The 18,742-nt window shown below is 39.1% G+C and overlaps 1 protein-coding gene across 2 annotated transcripts in view; it reads right to left on the bottom strand.

Moving 5' to 3' along the window:
* PCSK5 (proprotein convertase subtilisin/kexin type 5) overlaps positions 1-18,742 on the bottom strand; it is a 222,349-nt gene that overhangs the window by 38,297 nt on the left and 165,310 nt on the right. The window contains exon 21 of one of the 2 annotated variants that reach the window (XM_074533214.1): positions 5,902-6,004. In XM_074533214.1, the coding sequence (XP_074389315.1) occupies positions 5,902-6,004 (103 nt within the window). Of the gene's footprint in view, positions 1-5,901; positions 6,005-16,522; positions 18,663-18,742 lie in introns of those variants that run through there. The other variant, XM_074533213.1, reaches the window with a different exon arrangement.

Here is an 18,742-nt window from a genome sequence, read left to right as displayed (position 1 = left end):
ACACACATGTATACACACACGAGCGCAGGCATAATTTCCACCGTCAACAGCTGTCCCTCCAATATGTCTGTGAAATTAATCTAGTCCAAGACTGTGGGTTCTACCCATCCTAGACCTTCCAGGACAGGAGGGCTGGTGTGCTGTCAGCTGGTTGCTACATCAGGAACTCACAATTAGTGTATCTGGAACTGGCTGTGCTCATTTTCCATGGTAGTTATGGAATACTCTGTGTGTATGTAGTGTCATGCAGACACAAACATTATTCAATTCAACATTACAGACTGTTCTTGCACAAAAAAATCAAATCCCCTTGAGTAATGCATTGTGTTTCCCTGGCCCTCTATCCTCCAAGGTCACCAGGTCCCACTGATGGGCTCACTTTTGCTTGAGGCAGGACTCATTCAACCTGTCTTCCGTAACATTCCTCATGTGTACCATGGAGACTTTATCCCCTTCTAGAGCACATGGGGTGTGTTTGGGCAGGGTGAGCTCTGCTGGCGGAGCCTCAGGTGTTCATTAACCACGTGGCCTTTGCTTTTTACCTGTGGTGCCTTGGTCTTTCTCCACAGGTCCAGCCAAGTGTGAAGGCAAAGAGAGTGCTGGCCATTTCTCTCATTCAATGATATCTACAGCCTGCTGAATTGCTTCCAGCTCTGCAGTTTGACATAATCTACCTCAGTATCTTCTGTGACTTGTGTAGAATACTTCTGTAGTTCTGTGTAGAACTTTCTACAGTAACTTCCCACTTTCAATGTATCCCTACACTACGGCAGGAACTGTCAGTAGAGAGAGTATAATACTTTTCACTTTCTTTCAGCCAATTATATTGTGGGGCATCTTCAGCCTCTCACTTTCTCCTCCTCCTCCTCCTCTGATGATGAAATTTTCACCTTTGGGCCAGTTCACGATGGCTTCCAAGATCCCTGGGCAATTGTGGTTTCCTGTTTGAGATCATGGTGCAATTGGTACAATCCACTAATTCCATGTAGCATGGTGGAGGAGGTGTGGAAGGGACTTCCTCTTTGAAATCCAGCCATCTGCTGACAGTCAGAGTGCTGAGAGGGGCTGTGCTTCTTCTAAAACAGCCTGAACCCCCTCAAAAGCTGTCAGCATGTCCTTTTCGTGTGGGGTGTCTCAGGCTTCAGACCTGCTGTGTCCCCAGCCCCAGAGCCCTGGTGTTTGTCCTCTGCTCTCCCCTGAAGCTGTTTGCCAGAGGCTCCAGGAAGGACCATCTCCCTGGCTGCAACATGGAGCACATTTTTTGTGCTGTCCTCACTGGCCCAGGGGCTACTGCATTAGCAATCTCCTGTTTAGTTTGCTCAAAATCTTGTAGCTGCTCAAGACTCCTCTGAAAATCATTCTTCTTTCCTGCCACATGATAGAGAGGATGTGCAATCTGACTGTAATCTGCAATATGCATACTTCAAAACCCCACAGTACTTAGGGAAAGCTCATGGAGTTTTCTAGCTCCTTGGTGTGGACATACCTGCTATTTTGTTGACCATATCCATTTTAAACTGACAGTGTGCCTCTTGTAATCTTGCTCCTAAAAACTGAATTTCTTGGGACTCCCCTTGGCCTCACTTTGTTTTATGTTAAAGCCTTTGGGATGCTCTGTATTATTATCTCTTGGTTCTCTAATTTTCTCTGCTGTGTTTCTCCAAACAACGATGTTATCAAGTTAGCAAGTGTTGCTGAAATATCCTCTCTTGAGGCAATCTCTGCTAAGGGTTCATGGGCCAGTCACAGTGCGGTGTGTTTGCCCTTGGTTCCCAGTCAGGGTCACTTCAGTTTCCAGAAGAGTCATGTGTTGGGATCCCCCTGTCGCCCCAGAAACAGAGCTGGATTCTGCCCCTCAGTATCTTAATGGCATCAGAGTGCTCTGTGCACTAGTGCCAGCTAAAACCTTACACTCCTGTGGGTCTCTATGCCAGTTCATGGGATCCACACAGTCCAATAGGTCTGATTCTCCTTTTCCTCACCCTGGCTGGAGACAGGGCCCTCCAGGCCTGGTCATGGTACTCATTGCTTGCTTCTTGCTTCTAAATATCCACTGGAGACCTTCAAAAGGATTGGAAGTAACATCAGCTCTCTTGTTCTTGTCTGAGTGCTTGTCCAGTGGGAACTGGAGTGGCATTGATCCTTGAAGAATTTCCTGTGGTGGTTGCTCTTCCTCTCAGCTCAGGTACCCATGTTGCCAGGGCAGAGGGGGGTTTTCCATCCCACTTCCTCATGTCTTCTCTGTAGTCACACAGGAAAACACACAGGAGTTTTTTGTTGTGTGTTCTGTCTCTTCCACACAGTGGGGTACCAGCTCCTGGTGGCAGAGGCTCTGCTCTGTATTGGTGGGGCATGGGACTCTCTAACTTTCTTGAGACTTCCAAACCAGTCTTGGACAATCTTTCCACAAGGATTTCCTGATTCCTCTTCATTCATCACAAAACAAACTGAATTGGTCTTGGATTTCTACTTTTGTGTAGTATAGGGGCAGCTGCTACCAGCATGTGTTGTTCCCCTGTTTCAGCTGGAATCTGAGTGGCCGTGGTGCTGGTTGGTCTGATTTCCTCCTCCTTTCCCTGAGGGCACTGTCTGGTATTGATCTGTGTCCAGTAAATAGTAGCCAGGGTCCAGCACACTGCAATAAGTTGCTCATCTATGGAGTTGCCCCAGCATTTTCCTTGCAAATATTCTCTCAGCTTATTAGGGTCCTGTAGTTGTTCAAGGATGAACTTCCAAACCATTGTAAGAGAGAATTTTCCCCCAGACAGTGCCATTTTCTCCCATATTCTATGCCACTCAAATCTACCCACACGCAGGGCAAACCTTTGAATGACCTTCCTAGAAATTGCTTTCTTGACCCTAAACATGGTATAGACCACACCAAGGAGACATACCAGACGCAGCAATAAGAACATGCATTCCTTAACATCCAAAGGAAATAAAAATTTCTGAAGGGAGGTGAAAACATGGGGAAAATAATCCTGTCCTGTTCTCCCACAGGCTGGGTATGATTTTTCATGTGTTCCCAAAAAGTAGATAACGATAGAAGATTCCTTGAGAAAAGGGTAGAAGAGGAGCTTTGGATGCACATCCCAGATAACCCTCACTTCCCCTGATGTTGTTATGTCATAGGCTGCTATCACACAGAACAGCAAGAGAGCAATCCTGATCCTCCTCCCTGCTCCGAAACAAAACACTGTGAGGAGCACCTCGAGCACATATGGAGGCACAGACAGGGTCAGGTACCACATCCACAGGTTAGACAAATGCTCAGTTCTGTTATCATATCTACCCTTCATGCCCCACATTGGATGCCAAACAAGGCTGCTGTGGTTTAGCAATTAGATTTCCCAGTGGGAAATTGATTTAGCAACGGGGTTTAGTGCTTCCACCAAAACACTCCAAGCCACATGCTTCTTCCTCACTTTCCCATCCCTGTCCCCCGAGGTGGAATGGAGAGGAGAACTGGAGGCACGAAAGGTGGAGAACATGGGTTGAAATAAGAACAATTTACTGGAAACAGCAGTGAAAAATGCAAAAGACGACTGGCAGCAAGAATATCAACAGTGGGGTGCACTGCAGTGGGATGATTCCCGTGCCTGCACTCCCTCTGTGTCGTGGAGCCCCTGACAAAACCTGACCGTGCCACGCTCCGGGCTGTCAAGGGACCCCTTCTCCCTCCCCTGGAAATAAGGTCAGGTAGCATGGAATAACCTCCAGCCCTAGCCATGCTCCTGTCTATTGCAAAAATTAACTCCATCCTGGCTGGAATCAGGACATCCATCTATCCATAAGTATGTAGGAGTCTGGCTGCTAAATTATTTCCTTTTGCTGAATAATTCATGGTACCTTTGGGCCAGTTCCTTTTGCTGAATAATTAAATATTTGCTAAATAATCCTTCTTTATGATGAAAATTTATGGTCCATTTTTCACATTTTCTTAATGCCTAATGTTTTAATCTGCTTGGGAGAAAATAGAGATGCTTCAATTCATGCATAATTCAAAGACTACTGAAAGAACACAAAACAAGTTGGCTAGATTTCAACTGTTTCAAGTGTTTTCCCTCCTAAGAAAATAAGAAAGGAAATGCTGTAATCCTCTACACATAACTGCTTTCACCACTTTGGTGTCTGAGGCCCTGGAACTCAGTTTCTAGAGAAGTTGAGAACCACTTAGGCCATTAGTACAGGACTTTGATTGCACCTAGACAGCAAAAGGCTTTCCATTATATTAAGATAGGGTATGTTTTCTTGGAGTCAGCCAATGGCATTAGAGAATATCTGCAATACATCTTCATAAATTTCATTTGCTATGATCATTTTCAGATTTATTCTGAAAGAAAAGAAGAAATGTGACAGAGGTGCTGGAGGTAGCTGCACTATGCTTATATGGCATGCAAATATTAGTTCAACTACATGTGCTATCTCTAATGATAGCCATCCTTAAAAGCAGCTCTCACAGTGGTAAACTACATTTTCTTCCTCTTTGTTATGTTTCCCCTAATGGGAAACACCTGGTCAGATCTTGTCAGTAACCCTGGCTCAAACTATAAACAGATGGACAAGGAATTTTGTGATAATCAGTTTGTCTGGGTAAAAAACAACAGTTTCTTATTTTTTCTTTCAAAAAATCAAAAATAGCAAAACAAACCCAGGTAGCAGCATTTTCATGTATCAAACTATCTGACTGAAATTTTATTTATTAAAATAAATTGACATCTCTCCTGAATTTTCATAAGGAGCTCTTGCCTCTGGCAAGGTTTCTCTGTAATATTATTTCTTTCACTATAGACTGTTCCATTTAATATGACTTTTTCTAGCAGCTTTCATAACGTACAGAAGGGTCTCAGAAAATTTTTGAAACCTTAGATACCAAAATTCAGAATTTTTAGAGAATTTATCATAGTGGTTAGAACAACATCCTTCCAAAAGGTCTCTGAGACCTCATTACTGCAAACACCTCTTTGCTTTGTAAATATCTGCATGTGAAGCTCACAAAATAGGTTGCAACAGGCAATCTAATTTAAATGCCTTTGTGAATAGGAGAAATCCACTCCACAGTCCGAATTTCTGTCCAGATTTTCTCTGGTCTCATTTCTGATGTCACAGAATTTGATAATGCTTCCTTACTTACAAATTTGTTTGGACTCCATTGCTCCTGGTTTGTCTTTCATTGGCATAGTCATATAATAGATATTTTCAGGGCAAACTGCAGAATTGCTTAGGGATTTTCTTTCCTTGCCTTAGATGATCTGATCCTGTTTTCATACCACTGGAAATACCAGCTGGCTACAAAACAATCCAGTGCAACAGAACAGAGTTATTTGTGTGAGAACAGAGCTATGGACAGGACGTGTATAAAAGCAGTGGTCTTCTGGAATAGGTGTGACGTGACCTAAACATAAAGCTCTGTTTTATGAAGCCCTGTGGAAAACTTCTTTCTTGTTGTCTTCAATCCTCATGTCAGGTTAGAAGTATTGGCCTAGCCCACAAAACCACAGCTAGGGAATGATTTTTAGGTGCTATGAATGTCTCCCAGAATTAGCCTCAGCAACCCTGCTCATGCCTTGAGCCAGTCCTCATAGCTGTGTAGAACTAGAGATGCCCTAAGTTTTGTCATTAAAATTGCCAGTTGTGATTCCAAGAATTATGAAGAAGAAAGAAAGTCTATTTTACATATAGAAACGAATTTTTTCTTTATCTGGGGGAATGATGCTGCTAAACATTAATTGCTTGTGTAGCCAGCTATTTTGTTTACATAAAAATTGTTTTCTCAAGTCCGGTGGATTTTTTTGCCCTAGACACTTCTTGCTTCCTTATTCTCTGCTAAAAAGAGCACAGCCCCTTCTCCAGATGATAATGTGACATCTTTGTACTGCACTGGTGATGGGAGACAATTACCTTGTGGGTGGGCAGCTGATGCAGTTGTCTGGCTCAGGTCCAATGCATTTCTGACAGGATGTGTCACACAGCTGGCATTCTTGGGAATCATCAAGATATTCGCCTGGTAGGAAAAATGGTTTATTTCAGATCAACCTTCTCACAATTAAAAAAAAAAAACAAAAAACAAAGGGAAGAGAAGAAAGAACCAATCTTTCCAGGCTGGAAAACATAGTGATGAAGAGGAATTGGATCTATTTTAAATTACCGAAATGAGCACATTTCCCTGTGGCATCAGGAAAACAAGTACTGCCTCCCTTGGGGAACCAGGATAATCACACCTGTTTGTTTGCTTGTTTGCTCATTCTTTTCCACATGAATTTGAGAAAGAGTGGGTTTTGTTGTTTTTGTTAATTTATTTTACATCAGTTGAAGTAATGAGACTCTTAAGATTCACATCAAAATTAGTGCTGCTGAGGGGTATTCATTATGTCACGTCTTTTGAGCTCGCTTTCAAGGTTAGAGAGTTTGCTGTCATGGGTGTGGGTAAGTGACGTGAGGAGATGGACTTCAGCAAGCTTCCATCAGCCAGACACCTGTTGGTGCTTCCCAAAGCTCCAGCTGCAGCATAGCTTGTCTCAGCCCTGGGATGCTGATGGCAGACTCCCTTCCTAAAGGACCTAGGCTTTAATTTTGGCTGGATTGAAACTTGGTGCAAAAGTGCATAATTTTGATTTGAAAAAGATTTTATATTATATGAATTTCTACCTCACAATTGAGATAAAGATGTAAACATTTCCAGATAATGAGTACACGAGTACTACCATGCTGCTGAAGTGCAAAGTTTGGCTCTTTACTTACTGAATATTAATTAAAACACTGGTACAAACTGGTAAACTGCATGCTTACTAACTCTTAGGGCAGAGATTTGGTAAGTAGTATGAATACTTTATCTCTGTGCAGCATCATGTGGGGACAGTAAATTGATTTATCATGCAGTTTTATAAAGCTCAACATTGGATCTTTTATGTCAGTTTGTTTTGGGAAAATTTATTTATGACCGAGTGTATATATTTAAGGAATTGGCTGTTCCTTCATTCTTGAGTAATGGAAGAGGCTGGACAAAAAGTCCTATATAATACATAAAACCTGCAGTTTCTATGGATACTTCAATATCAAGCAACTCTTTCCACTTGCATTGCTGCTGGAAAATCCAGATCTGGCAAATACAGCTAACTTTAGGAATCAAAACACAAATATGGAATGACTCGGGTTTGGCTCTCACTTGCAGTCAGTTCCTTACATTTGAAGAGCAAAGGCACCATACAAGCAAACACTTATACCAACTTAAAACAATGTAGGGAGGAAATATTTTCTGAAATACTGCAAATTATGTTTTTTGTCTGTTGTGTTTTGAACAGTTGTGTTTTTACATATTAAACAGCGATAAAAAAATTATAATAGTTGAAACCTCTGGTATGAGATATGAGCTAGGATAGTACTTACATACCTAAGGGGATGGGAACAGCAAAGTTATAAAGGCAAACTGGCTGCCCTGGGTGAAACCTGGGGTACCCAAAATGTGGGCAGAGATGTAATTGTTTTGAAATGGTTTGTGTGTCTTCTAAAGAGAGGAAAAAAGTAAAAGACAAACCAAAAGCCAGAGATATAACCACATAAACCATGAAGACGATGCTTCTCAGAGGCTGGTCTGGGATCAGTGCTAGCTGGGAAGAAGTTCAGACCGGGAGAAAGTGAAGAGTCTCCTGATGAGAGCAGGGAAACAAGAGTCTTTGAATGCAAACACGTTCAGACATTTTTATAGTTCTCCTTATCCAAAGAGCTATTTGTATACATCTATCTCTGTATCTCTCTATATATCCATGTTTCTATTTCCATGCATTTATGTAATCCCTTGCATGCCCATAAAGGCCAAAACTTGAGTTGTGTAAACTGACTAGTTCCATGGAACTGGTGCAGCATTTCTGAACTGCAACACTGCATCTTTTATGAGTAATTACTTTATAGTGGACTAAACCTAAAAACATTAGAAAAGCTGTCAGACAAATAATTCAGTAGGATTCTAAATTTTTCTAGATGTTGCCCAGATGACATTGCTGTATTAACACATATCTATCATAATACCAAATATTTATAATTCTCACCTTTTAGAAAAAAATGATGTGGCCTTCAGGCCATCGACAGATTTGGTTAACGTAAACCTTGCGAGCCTTTTCGATATGTAGGCAGAGGATGTAGCATGGAATCCCATGTTCTCAAATGTTTTATGGGGTTTTAATATATAATTGTGTCCTGGTCTAGGAATAGTACTCCCCAGTTCTCTGCCCTCACTGAGATTTACCTAAGCCAGACACCTAAGCCACTTGCTTTCTTTCCTTCCCCTGCTCTTTCAACTCCCCCTTTCCCCTCCAGGGATGGAGTTGAAAATTAGAGGCACAAAAATGTGAAAATCACAGGCTGAGATATGAACAATTTACTAGAAGCAGCAACGAGATAATGAAACAGAAAGAGTTATGATGTTAATAACAAAAGGTTGAAATTACTACATGGAAAATAAAACAATACTGGACTGTTTTGCCCTCCACCCTTTCTCTTGCCTGTGGAAGGCGAGAGCAAGTCCCTTTGCTTGCCCCTCAAAAGTGATGTGAGGTGGTATCCAATAATATAAGGGTCTGCCCATGCCCCCTTCCCAGATAGTATAGAAAATTAACTTTGTCCTGCCTGAAACTAAGACAAATTTTATATATATAATATTATATATATATATAAAAAAATACATAATGCATAATATATAATACATAATACATAATATATATATATATTATATATTATATATTATATATTATATATTATATATTATATATTATATATTATATATTATATATTATATATTATATATTATATATTATATATTATATATTATATATTATATATTATATATTATATATTATATATATTATTTTATAGAATATTATTCCTATCTATCTATCTATCTATCTATCATCTATTGACACACAGACATATATATTTGGACAATAATACAACCAAGAAAAAAAATGCAGTATCTGAAAAGGTTTTCCTTTGCAGGTTTGATGTTTGAGGGTTTTTTTTCTATTGGATTTACATAACTGGGAAATCTGTCAGAGTGGCCTTATTACATTATTGTTTCTCTGATGATGTTTTGTGATATGTATTAGAAAACTTTTCTATTTCTGCTTTACTTTATTTTCACTCACCACCTGAATGCTTATCCTGTGTGCCTATCCACTGTACCTAAGCTACTAATTCATACACCTCAGCTATGCATTCGCATATAGCAGAAGTACTTTAGTTTTTAAAGGGTTTAGTTCTTTCTATGTTATGCCTTTCATTGGAAGCGGTGTAATTCATTTCAGCTGTGCTTGAAACAGTGCCAGGAAGACCAGTTCTGTGGCTCTGAATTGAAGCATTTTAAAGAATACTATTACAAGAATGTGCACCAGAAAATACTTACATATTTGGCTGTCTGAATTGCAAATCACATCTAGAACTGTAGATCTGACACACTAACAAAATAGGTTTTGGTGGATATTCAAAGAGTTAATGCTGGAATTCAACACTTTTAAAGTATTCTACAGGGCAGTTCAACCATCTGCCAGAATTCCTTGTGAGCAATTCACCTAGATAAATACAGGCTGCCAAATCCTCAATCCTTTTATTATTTTCTGTATTAAAATATGTATCTGTCTAACACACTTGATAAATACTCTCAACAATGTGTCTTCATGTAGCTTTCAATTAGGCAATGATCATCAGTTACTTTGGATCATCTCATATCTATCATTCATTATTGTGTTAATTCTGCTATCTTGTTACCTTGTTTAAAAACATTTATCACTGTTTGGACAAAAAAGGAATTTGAGATATTGTGGAAATAATGATATGTTAACAGACTTGATTCCTCATAATAGGAAGATTTTAATGTATAATTTTTGTGTCCATAGTTAGAAAAGTTTAATTCCGTACTTGGGCTACATCAGGTTTCAGGTTGTGCCTTTAACTGCATACAAAATCCCTATACTTAATGCTCGGTTCCTATCAGTTCATATGATGCATTTTAAAGTGAGGTAAGAGCTATTCCTCCCTTTAAGGAGGTAGAAACCTCAGTTGCAATAATATAATCAAATTATTTTGCAATAGCAAACTAGAGCCCGTCTTTCCTGAGTCCCAGTTTGGAGCACTGGTCATAGTTGCCAAGTCATTCCATGTTTTTGCATAAGCAGCATCACCTGTACCTTTAGCTTGTCACTTTTTCTCTCTTGCTTTCCAACACCTGTGGCAGCACATGGTGTTTCAGGAGATCAATTAGATCAGGGTGTGAATGTCCTTGTCACTTACACAGGGAGGTTTCATGCGCTGGCTGCCATAAGTCCTTTTCTCTTGTAGTCCCTCTGTGAGACTTAGTCACTGCAAGTCGTGTGTTACTTCTCCACTTTGCTGATCAAAACTTTATCTAGTTTTAAAATGTTCTTTATTGTCTATAGCATTGCTGCAAGGTCTTTTCCTTAAAATCAATAGAAAGAATTACTTTATTTCCTCCATTTTACTTGTTTACTTTCATGAAAATCTGGATATCGATTTCATACTGGGGTTCTTTGTATGTTATCTTATAGGTTAAAAAGGTTTGACAAAGCAGATAAAAACTGCTCAGAATTGCTTTTCATCCATCAGCTGTGAGAACTGAAATAAGTTGATCTTACAGAGCTCTCTGCTTTTTCTCATGTTTGGCTGCGATACATTTTATTTTGTCTGGCTTGCTCCTTGAATTTTTTTGAAGAAACATTTACTCATAAAGCGTAAGTAGATAATTAAAACTAACTTGCATATAAAAATACATGTAAATTCGCTCTAAAGAGTCTTTTTAAAGTTACTCCTTTGCTTAGCCCAAGATCTGAGTGTTTGAGAGATTATAGCTCCCAGAAAGAAATCTTGCCATAATGTCCATGATGTAACATTTTCAAAATGAAGACATTTCCTTTGCCCTCAGATTTGGCAGTTGTACAAAATTTGCATCTGGTTTCCAATTATTTGTCTAGCTTCAGTTTTCAGTCTCCTGCTAATTACACAATGTCCAAATTTTTGTCGCTCTATTCAGATGTGCAGAAGGGACAAAACTTTTGGGTATTATGATTTGAGGTGATGAGAAAGATTCAGCATTGGAAGTCTTCTTTTCAGAAGTGCTCTAGGCAGTGACAAAAGAGAAGGCTGAAAATAGGATATTGATTCCTAAGTCACTAAATCTCCCTCTTGTGCCAAGGGGTAAAGCAGAACCTTGAAAAGGATTGAACGTCTCTTCCCTGAATGGCTGTGTGCTGAGTGTGATATAATGATTTTAGGATGAAAGGCCCCTTTGTTGCAGGATTAGGTGAGATCACACAGAGAGACTCAGGTTAGCTGTAATCATGACAGTCAGGAGTGAAGAAATTTCCTTTATCAGACTCTGCTGTCTTACATAGCCCTCTATGCTATTCCCTGCAGAATAAAACCATTCACATTAGCCAAAGCTGCCTTATTTATTTCTAACACAAAGGGATTTTCCCTTCCCTTTACAATGTGTACTTCTCACCCCCATTTCTATGTAGTATTAATACAATTGTTGTTAGAAACCCATTGAAGAGCCAGAGCCCTCAGCAGTACTCAGTGGGCATAAAACGGACCTCAGAAAGGCTTTTTTTAAAAAAAAAGAAATCACCTTTAAAGTTTAAATCTCCATTTCTACTAAATTTTTAGGTATTTTAAGAATTTGTTTTAAAACTGCATTTGTTATAATTATGTGGATGCCTGGATAATTATGTGGATGGCTAGGTTCATGGTTTGTCCCCGTGCCTGTGTAAACACCTATGCCAGAGCCTGGCAATGTGTTCTGCTGCTCACCTACAGCCTGAAACCTGACAGTCCCAAAAGAAAGGCGGAAGGGAAATGAAACAATCTCTGTGGATCTATATCAATAAAGCTCTGGTTTGTACCCTTATCACTTGTTGAAGGAGGGAGAAATACTACAGCACTCTCAAAAGTTTAGATTCACAATGGAAAAAATATGCTCAGCCTGTCCATTTCTTGAGCTTCCCAGCTAGAAATTTTCCTGTTCTATGTTTTCAATCTTCCCATTCTTCATAATAATCAGTAGCTGACTATCTTCTAAAGGGGAGTGGAACAGAAATACCTGAAACTAACTGAAAATTATTGCACAGGGCTGATCATACTGCTTTGGAAAGCTAGGTAGTTGCACGTGAAATACAAAACCCAAATGTAGTATGCTTTGAGTAAAGCAGACATTATTTGCACATGGAGTACATTAAAGATGGAGTCTTTCAGTGCTGGAGGAAAACACAAATCAGAGGCAACCAAAGTAACAACAGTGTGTCTCTCTCCTCTGTTATAAAGCAAGGAGTATGTGCTTTGTGTACAGGGAGCCTTCTCTGACCACTGCAGGATTTCTGTAGTCTAATTTGAATAGACACAAACCTGAAGTGAGAAGAGCTGGATGTTTTGGTGCAGTATTTCAGTAGTGTCATCCATCTTAAGCTAAGAAACTCCTGCACAGTCTGTTATTAGTGGACATCCTAATTTAATGAGGAAATGAGCAGAGATCTGTTGATAATTGGGCAGATTTTAGCAGGACAACTATTGTCCCAAGATGTAACAACTAGGACAATATATGTGTACTATTAATCAAATGCAATTTCTGTTTAATTTACAGAGATGAAGACATATTAAAGCCTGAAATAAACCTTCCATAAAGATTCAAGTCCTTGGAAGTAAGGAACAGATCAAATTAAATCTTTTAATTAGGATATAAAAGTGTAAACTATTCTCATCTGTAGTTGCTTGGCCTCCTCAATACACTTACACTGGTGATCTTTCCCTGCTTGAAATCTTCCCTGGTTCCTGGTCTCTGCTATAAGCACCTCTGGATAATTTTTTAATTATTACAGATTACATTCCCTTTAACAATATTCCATGTTGATGACACAGCTCTTCTAATTCAGATACACCTGCAAAGAAAGTTTGTGGCACTGTTCAGCAGCAGGAACTAATTTTGAATCCTCCTTTCAGCCTTGAAAGTGTTCAGAGAGGCTCTGCTAAAGGCAGACACAGCAAGACCGACATTTACACAACTTCATTTTCGTATGGCCTTGCTCTTGTAGTATGAAAAGGGGCTACTTTATTTGGGAGTGAATATTTGAGTTATTTTTGTCTTTTTATCCAGTGGCATTGCACATTAGCAAAGTCATAAGCACAACCACTGACAGCAACCTGATCCATGGGGACAGAGCGAGACTTTCCTTCCAACCCATATCTCAAAGAATATCTGTAGGCATCAGGAGGAGGGCAGTGGGCAGGCCAAGGACAATTGTAAATGCCAAAGTTATGCTGTATTATCTGAATTATAATTAAATCACATTATCAGTGTTACTGTTGAATTTGCATGATAGAGCCATCAATTCTCCTTGGGTAAACAAGTACTCACTGCTCGTCAGTGTTCTGGCTTCTCACTGCCAGATTGATTGGAAAATGGGTACTTAATCACCTCATTGCTCTCTACTGCATTTTCTGATGGTTGAGTGGTTTTTTTGCTTTGAAAAGTTTTGCTGGTTTCCCAGAAGACCTTCAACAAATCCACCCCCCAAACACTCAGAAAAACCAATAGATGATTGTATGAGGGTCATTCTTCTAAGCTTCCCTGGTCATCTTTGGCAGCAAATATATGACCTGCTCATGTATTTGCTGCCAAATCCCAACAAAGTCCAGCCTTTGGTGCAGCACAAAGAGCCTGCACTTGTTGCTTACTGCAATTATTTTTTAAAAATACTCAGAGCTTCCTTCCCATAATATGTTTTCCTTTGACTACAACTCCTATTCTAAAAGTGAAAATTGTCTCTGTTCTTATGCAAAAACACTGCTTTAAAATCCAGAAAGGAAGTTATTCAGTATAATTTCAATTTGCAGTTTGTTCTTAGGGACACTACACTCACAACTCTATAGTTCTTGCTAATGGGGAGGATTTAAGCCTCAACAGATCATCATGACAGGTGGTAGTAAATAATAAGATAATCTATTTCAATAAAACCCAGAAATCTCACAAATTACTTTAAGTAAGGCATGTAATTAAAATTACATTAAACAGAAATGTTTTTTCCCTAGTAAAGAAAATGCTCAGCAAAAATATATTTTCAACCCTTTTTTTTTTTCACTAACTGAATTCCCTATTCTGGAAAAGGTCATGCAAGTTGTTGTGCATCAGTTTCCTTTTGATGAAAACTTGACTAGGGATTTTATTTGTATGCTGTAAAACTTTTTTAATGCTTGCTTAAAATATCTTGCACAAAAATCGAATGGCAAAACTTTTCTTGGTTCATTCTGTACCATTGATGGCACAATGGCATATCTTATATAAGGCATGGTAATGAATCATAGACAAGTTATTGTTCAGCACATTGCACTGCAAATTAAAAGCTTTGACTCATACAAGCAATCTCTTACATGTCTTTACAGGAATCTTGAATTTATAATAGGCCTTCTTACAACCATTCAGTTCATTGAATATATTCATTAAAAAGTAACAGATGGCTATGAAGAGAATTAACTTGGTCATCAACAGCTGTAACTTGCATTTAGTGAGGGGTGAAATTGCTGTAGGTATCTCTAGTGCTTCTGCACATAGGTTGGCTCACACCTCTGTCAAACCTCTTGGGATTGACAATGTGCCACAAGCAGCAGCCTGTAACATAAAAGGTTCAGTGGCAAGGAATTGGACATGGCATTGGAAAGCTGCAGTCACAGCAGAGACTGGGGTAGCCTGTAAGGTCTAACAGGGAAATCTTTACTAAAAAACAGTGTGCTTCACAGAGGGGAAATTTGCAAAGCCTCCCCAGGAAGAAGCAGGGAGTGCCAATGGATACAGATGCGTGTGGGCAGGCAGGGGCTAAGCCAAACATCCCAGGAGCTGCTGGTCAGAAGCACAAGATTGCCATTGACCTCTTCTGGCATCTGATCCTACAGTACTGGTGTGTGGCTGAGGTGAAGAGCTGCAGATGAAAAGGGAGTAAGGCTGGAAGTCCATTGCAGAAAAGGAAACATAACATGACACTCCCACATAACAGGCTTCTGCAGGATGTTCTGCAGGTCTGGGGCATGGTAAACTTTTTAAGCATGTATGACTACTTTTTTTTGTTGCTTTTTGACCATAGTTGTCTTTATTTAAAAACTTTGGAACTTTTAGTGAAGAAAAGGTCTAGAAGTGTGTCCAATTTGCATTTAAATCAAGGGTTCTCCTAGACTAGTATATCCCTGAACTGGATATGTTCTATGTTCTAACTATAGTGGCATCTTCAATTTGTCATTTCTTTCTGACTTGTGATATAAATAAAATGAAATTGATAAACAGATTTAAAATGATGCCATACACAGTCTGAAAATTATTTTGTTCATACTCAGTATCTTCTGGTTTTTTTTTAAATAGTCTGTATCCTTTCTGCACACCATCAAGTATGACATACTGATCACACCAAACTACTCATCATTGAATCAGATAGGAGCAATCACATAAGAAAACTCTGCAGCTGGGAGCAAACTGACTTTCAATAGCAATCCTGCTGCTGCAGTGATCCTCTAGTGCAAGTACTAGATAGAGGCTGCTTATAAATTTTGCATGTCTCTGACAACAGCTATTAAGGCAAAACAAAGAAGGATGACCAGAGAGTCGGAGCTGTCACCAGAAAATTCCAGTTTTTAGCCTAAACCACAGATTTATCCTTACTTGTCTGCCCATCTGGAAGATGAAGATGAGGTGGGAGCTGAAACAAGCAGTTCTTCATACAACACTTTATTAAGGTAGGCAACCTTTTTTCCAGGTGTGGTCTCACTAAACTACTGCTAAGAATGCGCCATCCCACATATGCATGCTTCTGGGGACTGACAGGGAAACTGTGGGAAAGATGACTAACTCCTTGTTTTGAAACCAGTTCAAAACAGGTCAGTGACAATGAGATGCCTAAGGCAAAAAAGTGGTGGGTTTTTTTCCAGGAAATTCCTTACATGGCCTCAAATGTGCTTAACATGCCATGTGAACATATGGACAAACTGGGCTTTTGCTCTGCACTCAGGCTGTGGGACTAAGTGGTGAATGGACAGGGGCATCAGCTTGTGCCAGCGAAGGAGCTCACCGTGCAGGGCTGGTGGTGCTGCTGAAGGGACACTCTGGCTGTCACCTGAGCTGCACTGCAGGCGAGCACGAGAACAGACACTGACACCGCGCTGTGCAAGAGGCCTCTCTGCATGACTGCAGAGACGAGACCTTCCTTCTCAACTGCCTGAGACATTAGGTAGTTACAAATTCTGATTTTAATCTTGAACACACAACAGATTAGACCCATCACAAACATATGGCTCTAGTGTTACTACACAAAAAGTGATTTCCACTTAAACCAGATATTTCTGAAATCACAAATTCGATCACTTAAACTAAAAGAAGTCTGTAACTAAATCCCAAGATATCTAAGTGCTCTATACCACAGAGCTACCTACATCCTTCAACAAAGATGTTTAACATATGGAGCAACATGTTTTTTCAGAACAAAAGAACAGGAATTTAGGTTAATTTAATAGAAAAAATAAAATATGGAATAACATTGATTTTGGCCAGTATCAATTACAACAGAACTACCCTATTTTACAAATAACAACTGAACATTTTACACATGTACAGTATTTTTTCAGTAAAAATGGATTTCGTTATAACAATGTCAGTTTTTTTTAAAAGAAAACAAAGTTATTAATTTCTTCTCTATAATAGTGTTAGAGACATTTGTAAGTATCCAAACAGATTCTTTACAATCCATTACATAATTAAATCTCAATAGTGAATATATATTTATATATAACATATATAATATTAACTTAAACTTTGAAAGCATTATGTTCTATTTAAACACGCTATACTGAGAAATGAGGCAGTAACAGACTAGTAATTAAACTAGCACAAATTTGAATGTTTATCAGGAAATTTGTAATGGGCACCAAAGGAGCTTAACTGCACTCTCTCATACTGAACCATACTGAAATAGTTTATCTGCTCTCTGCTAAGAGGACATTACCTCTAAAGGTTTGAATTAGTTTGTAAAACATCCACAGTCATTTTTGATCCCCTTTATTTTCCAGGATTTACATGCTTAAACAGCTGAAATCCATTTTCTGTTTGTGTGTTCTGGAAAGCTAACTGAGAAAGACACTTTGCATGTTTTAAGTATTATCCCCAGTAAACAGTATCTTTGAAGTTCAATTTGCTGTTTTATGTGAAACGACTGTCTTTTGAACAGTATGCTGAGTGAAGCTGAAGAAGACAAATTAAACAGAAATTTGTACTGGCAGCCATGTGCCTGGGTAGAAAAAGAGTGAGGCTTCACTTCTCTTATCACTCAGGACCATTTTACAGCGAGGTAACTCCACTGGCCTTAGCAGGACTACTCCTGCTGAAATTTCTACTGTGAGCAGTTAAAAGCAGATTCAGGCCCATCATGGCACCAAGAGAATCACTGATTTATTGCCCTATATGCAATTTTTCCTGGAGGTGTATTTGGCGCAATTATAAATCCAGTCCTGTAAACACATCCTGTTGTATATAGTCACACTGGCATTTACATATGGGCACTATGAAACAGTTCCACATATCTGTATGATAATATCCCCTTTTTAAATGAACATTACAAGACAACAATAATTTATGAATACTTCTTACATGTTAGCAATGTTTTCTGACTTCTGAGCATATACATTACTCTCACTTACGCAAATCAAGAGAAGTAGTATATTCTAAATTTGTCCACTACAGGAACAATGGGTTTCTTATGTTTATTTGAAATAGCTTTGACAATTTAAAAAAATAAAATAAAAATCCTAGCATATCTGTTAATAAGCCACCTGTCTAAAAATGAAATCTATATGACCAAAACCACATTTTGGGCAAACATATATACATACCGCATGTGATACAAAAAAAGCATACAGCAGAGGAAGTAAGAAAGGTGTGCAGAAATGTTCACTTTCCATTTTTTAAAATAGTGTTAGAAAAGGGGTAGAACTTAGTCCTGCACTAATGATGTTTCGGATCCCCTCAGGAACTCAAGTTCCCCCTGTCAATACATACAGCACAAAAACAGACTAATGCAATTCTTTTCGTATTGTTTAGTTTTAATCCATGTAAACTTGTGTTGTATTCTTGAAACACTATTTAAACATCTTGAAGTGGAAAGAAGCAGGAAAGATGGGAAGAAAAAGAACCTTCAAAAAACAGGAATAATCCTAACGTTGACAGGAAATCAAATCAAGAGTTAAATGTTAATTTTGGCATCAAATGCTTTGGTCACACAATACTGACTCTGTGATCCTGGATGCTCAGCTCTAGACACCCAGTTATGAAAGGTAGGCGTGTTGTAGTTTTTCCATTTAAGTTCCAACAAACAGTTCGCCATCTCCCCAGACAAAGAGGGGGGAGAGGGAGAAAGGTGGCTTGCTTTCTTTTTCTTTCTTTTTTTTTTTCCTTTTTCAGTAATATGAATTAATCTGTAAGTCAACAGGAGGAGGAGGAGGATGCTGGGAGGTGTCAGTTCACCCCTTTTGTTTACATGTTCTGCAGCACAATTGCTGAAGCACTTTCCTCTGGCAGAGATTGTTCTTTTTCACCAGCATACAGAATCCTCCCTCGGCCCAGGACTCTTCCGTGGCTTCCAGAGGGTAGCAGCAAGAGAAGGAGGGGAGGTTGAAGGTTTGGAGAGCACGGTGTGTACAATGGAGGAAGGTTTAA

This window comes from Zonotrichia albicollis, chromosome Z, assembly GCF_047830755.1.
Source record: "Zonotrichia albicollis isolate bZonAlb1 chromosome Z, bZonAlb1.hap1, whole genome shotgun sequence".
Classification (NCBI taxonomy): Eukaryota; Metazoa; Chordata; class Aves; order Passeriformes; family Passerellidae; genus Zonotrichia; species Zonotrichia albicollis.
The sequence above is the reverse complement of the archived record's forward strand: the minus strand, read 5'-3'. Positions and strand labels throughout refer to the sequence as shown.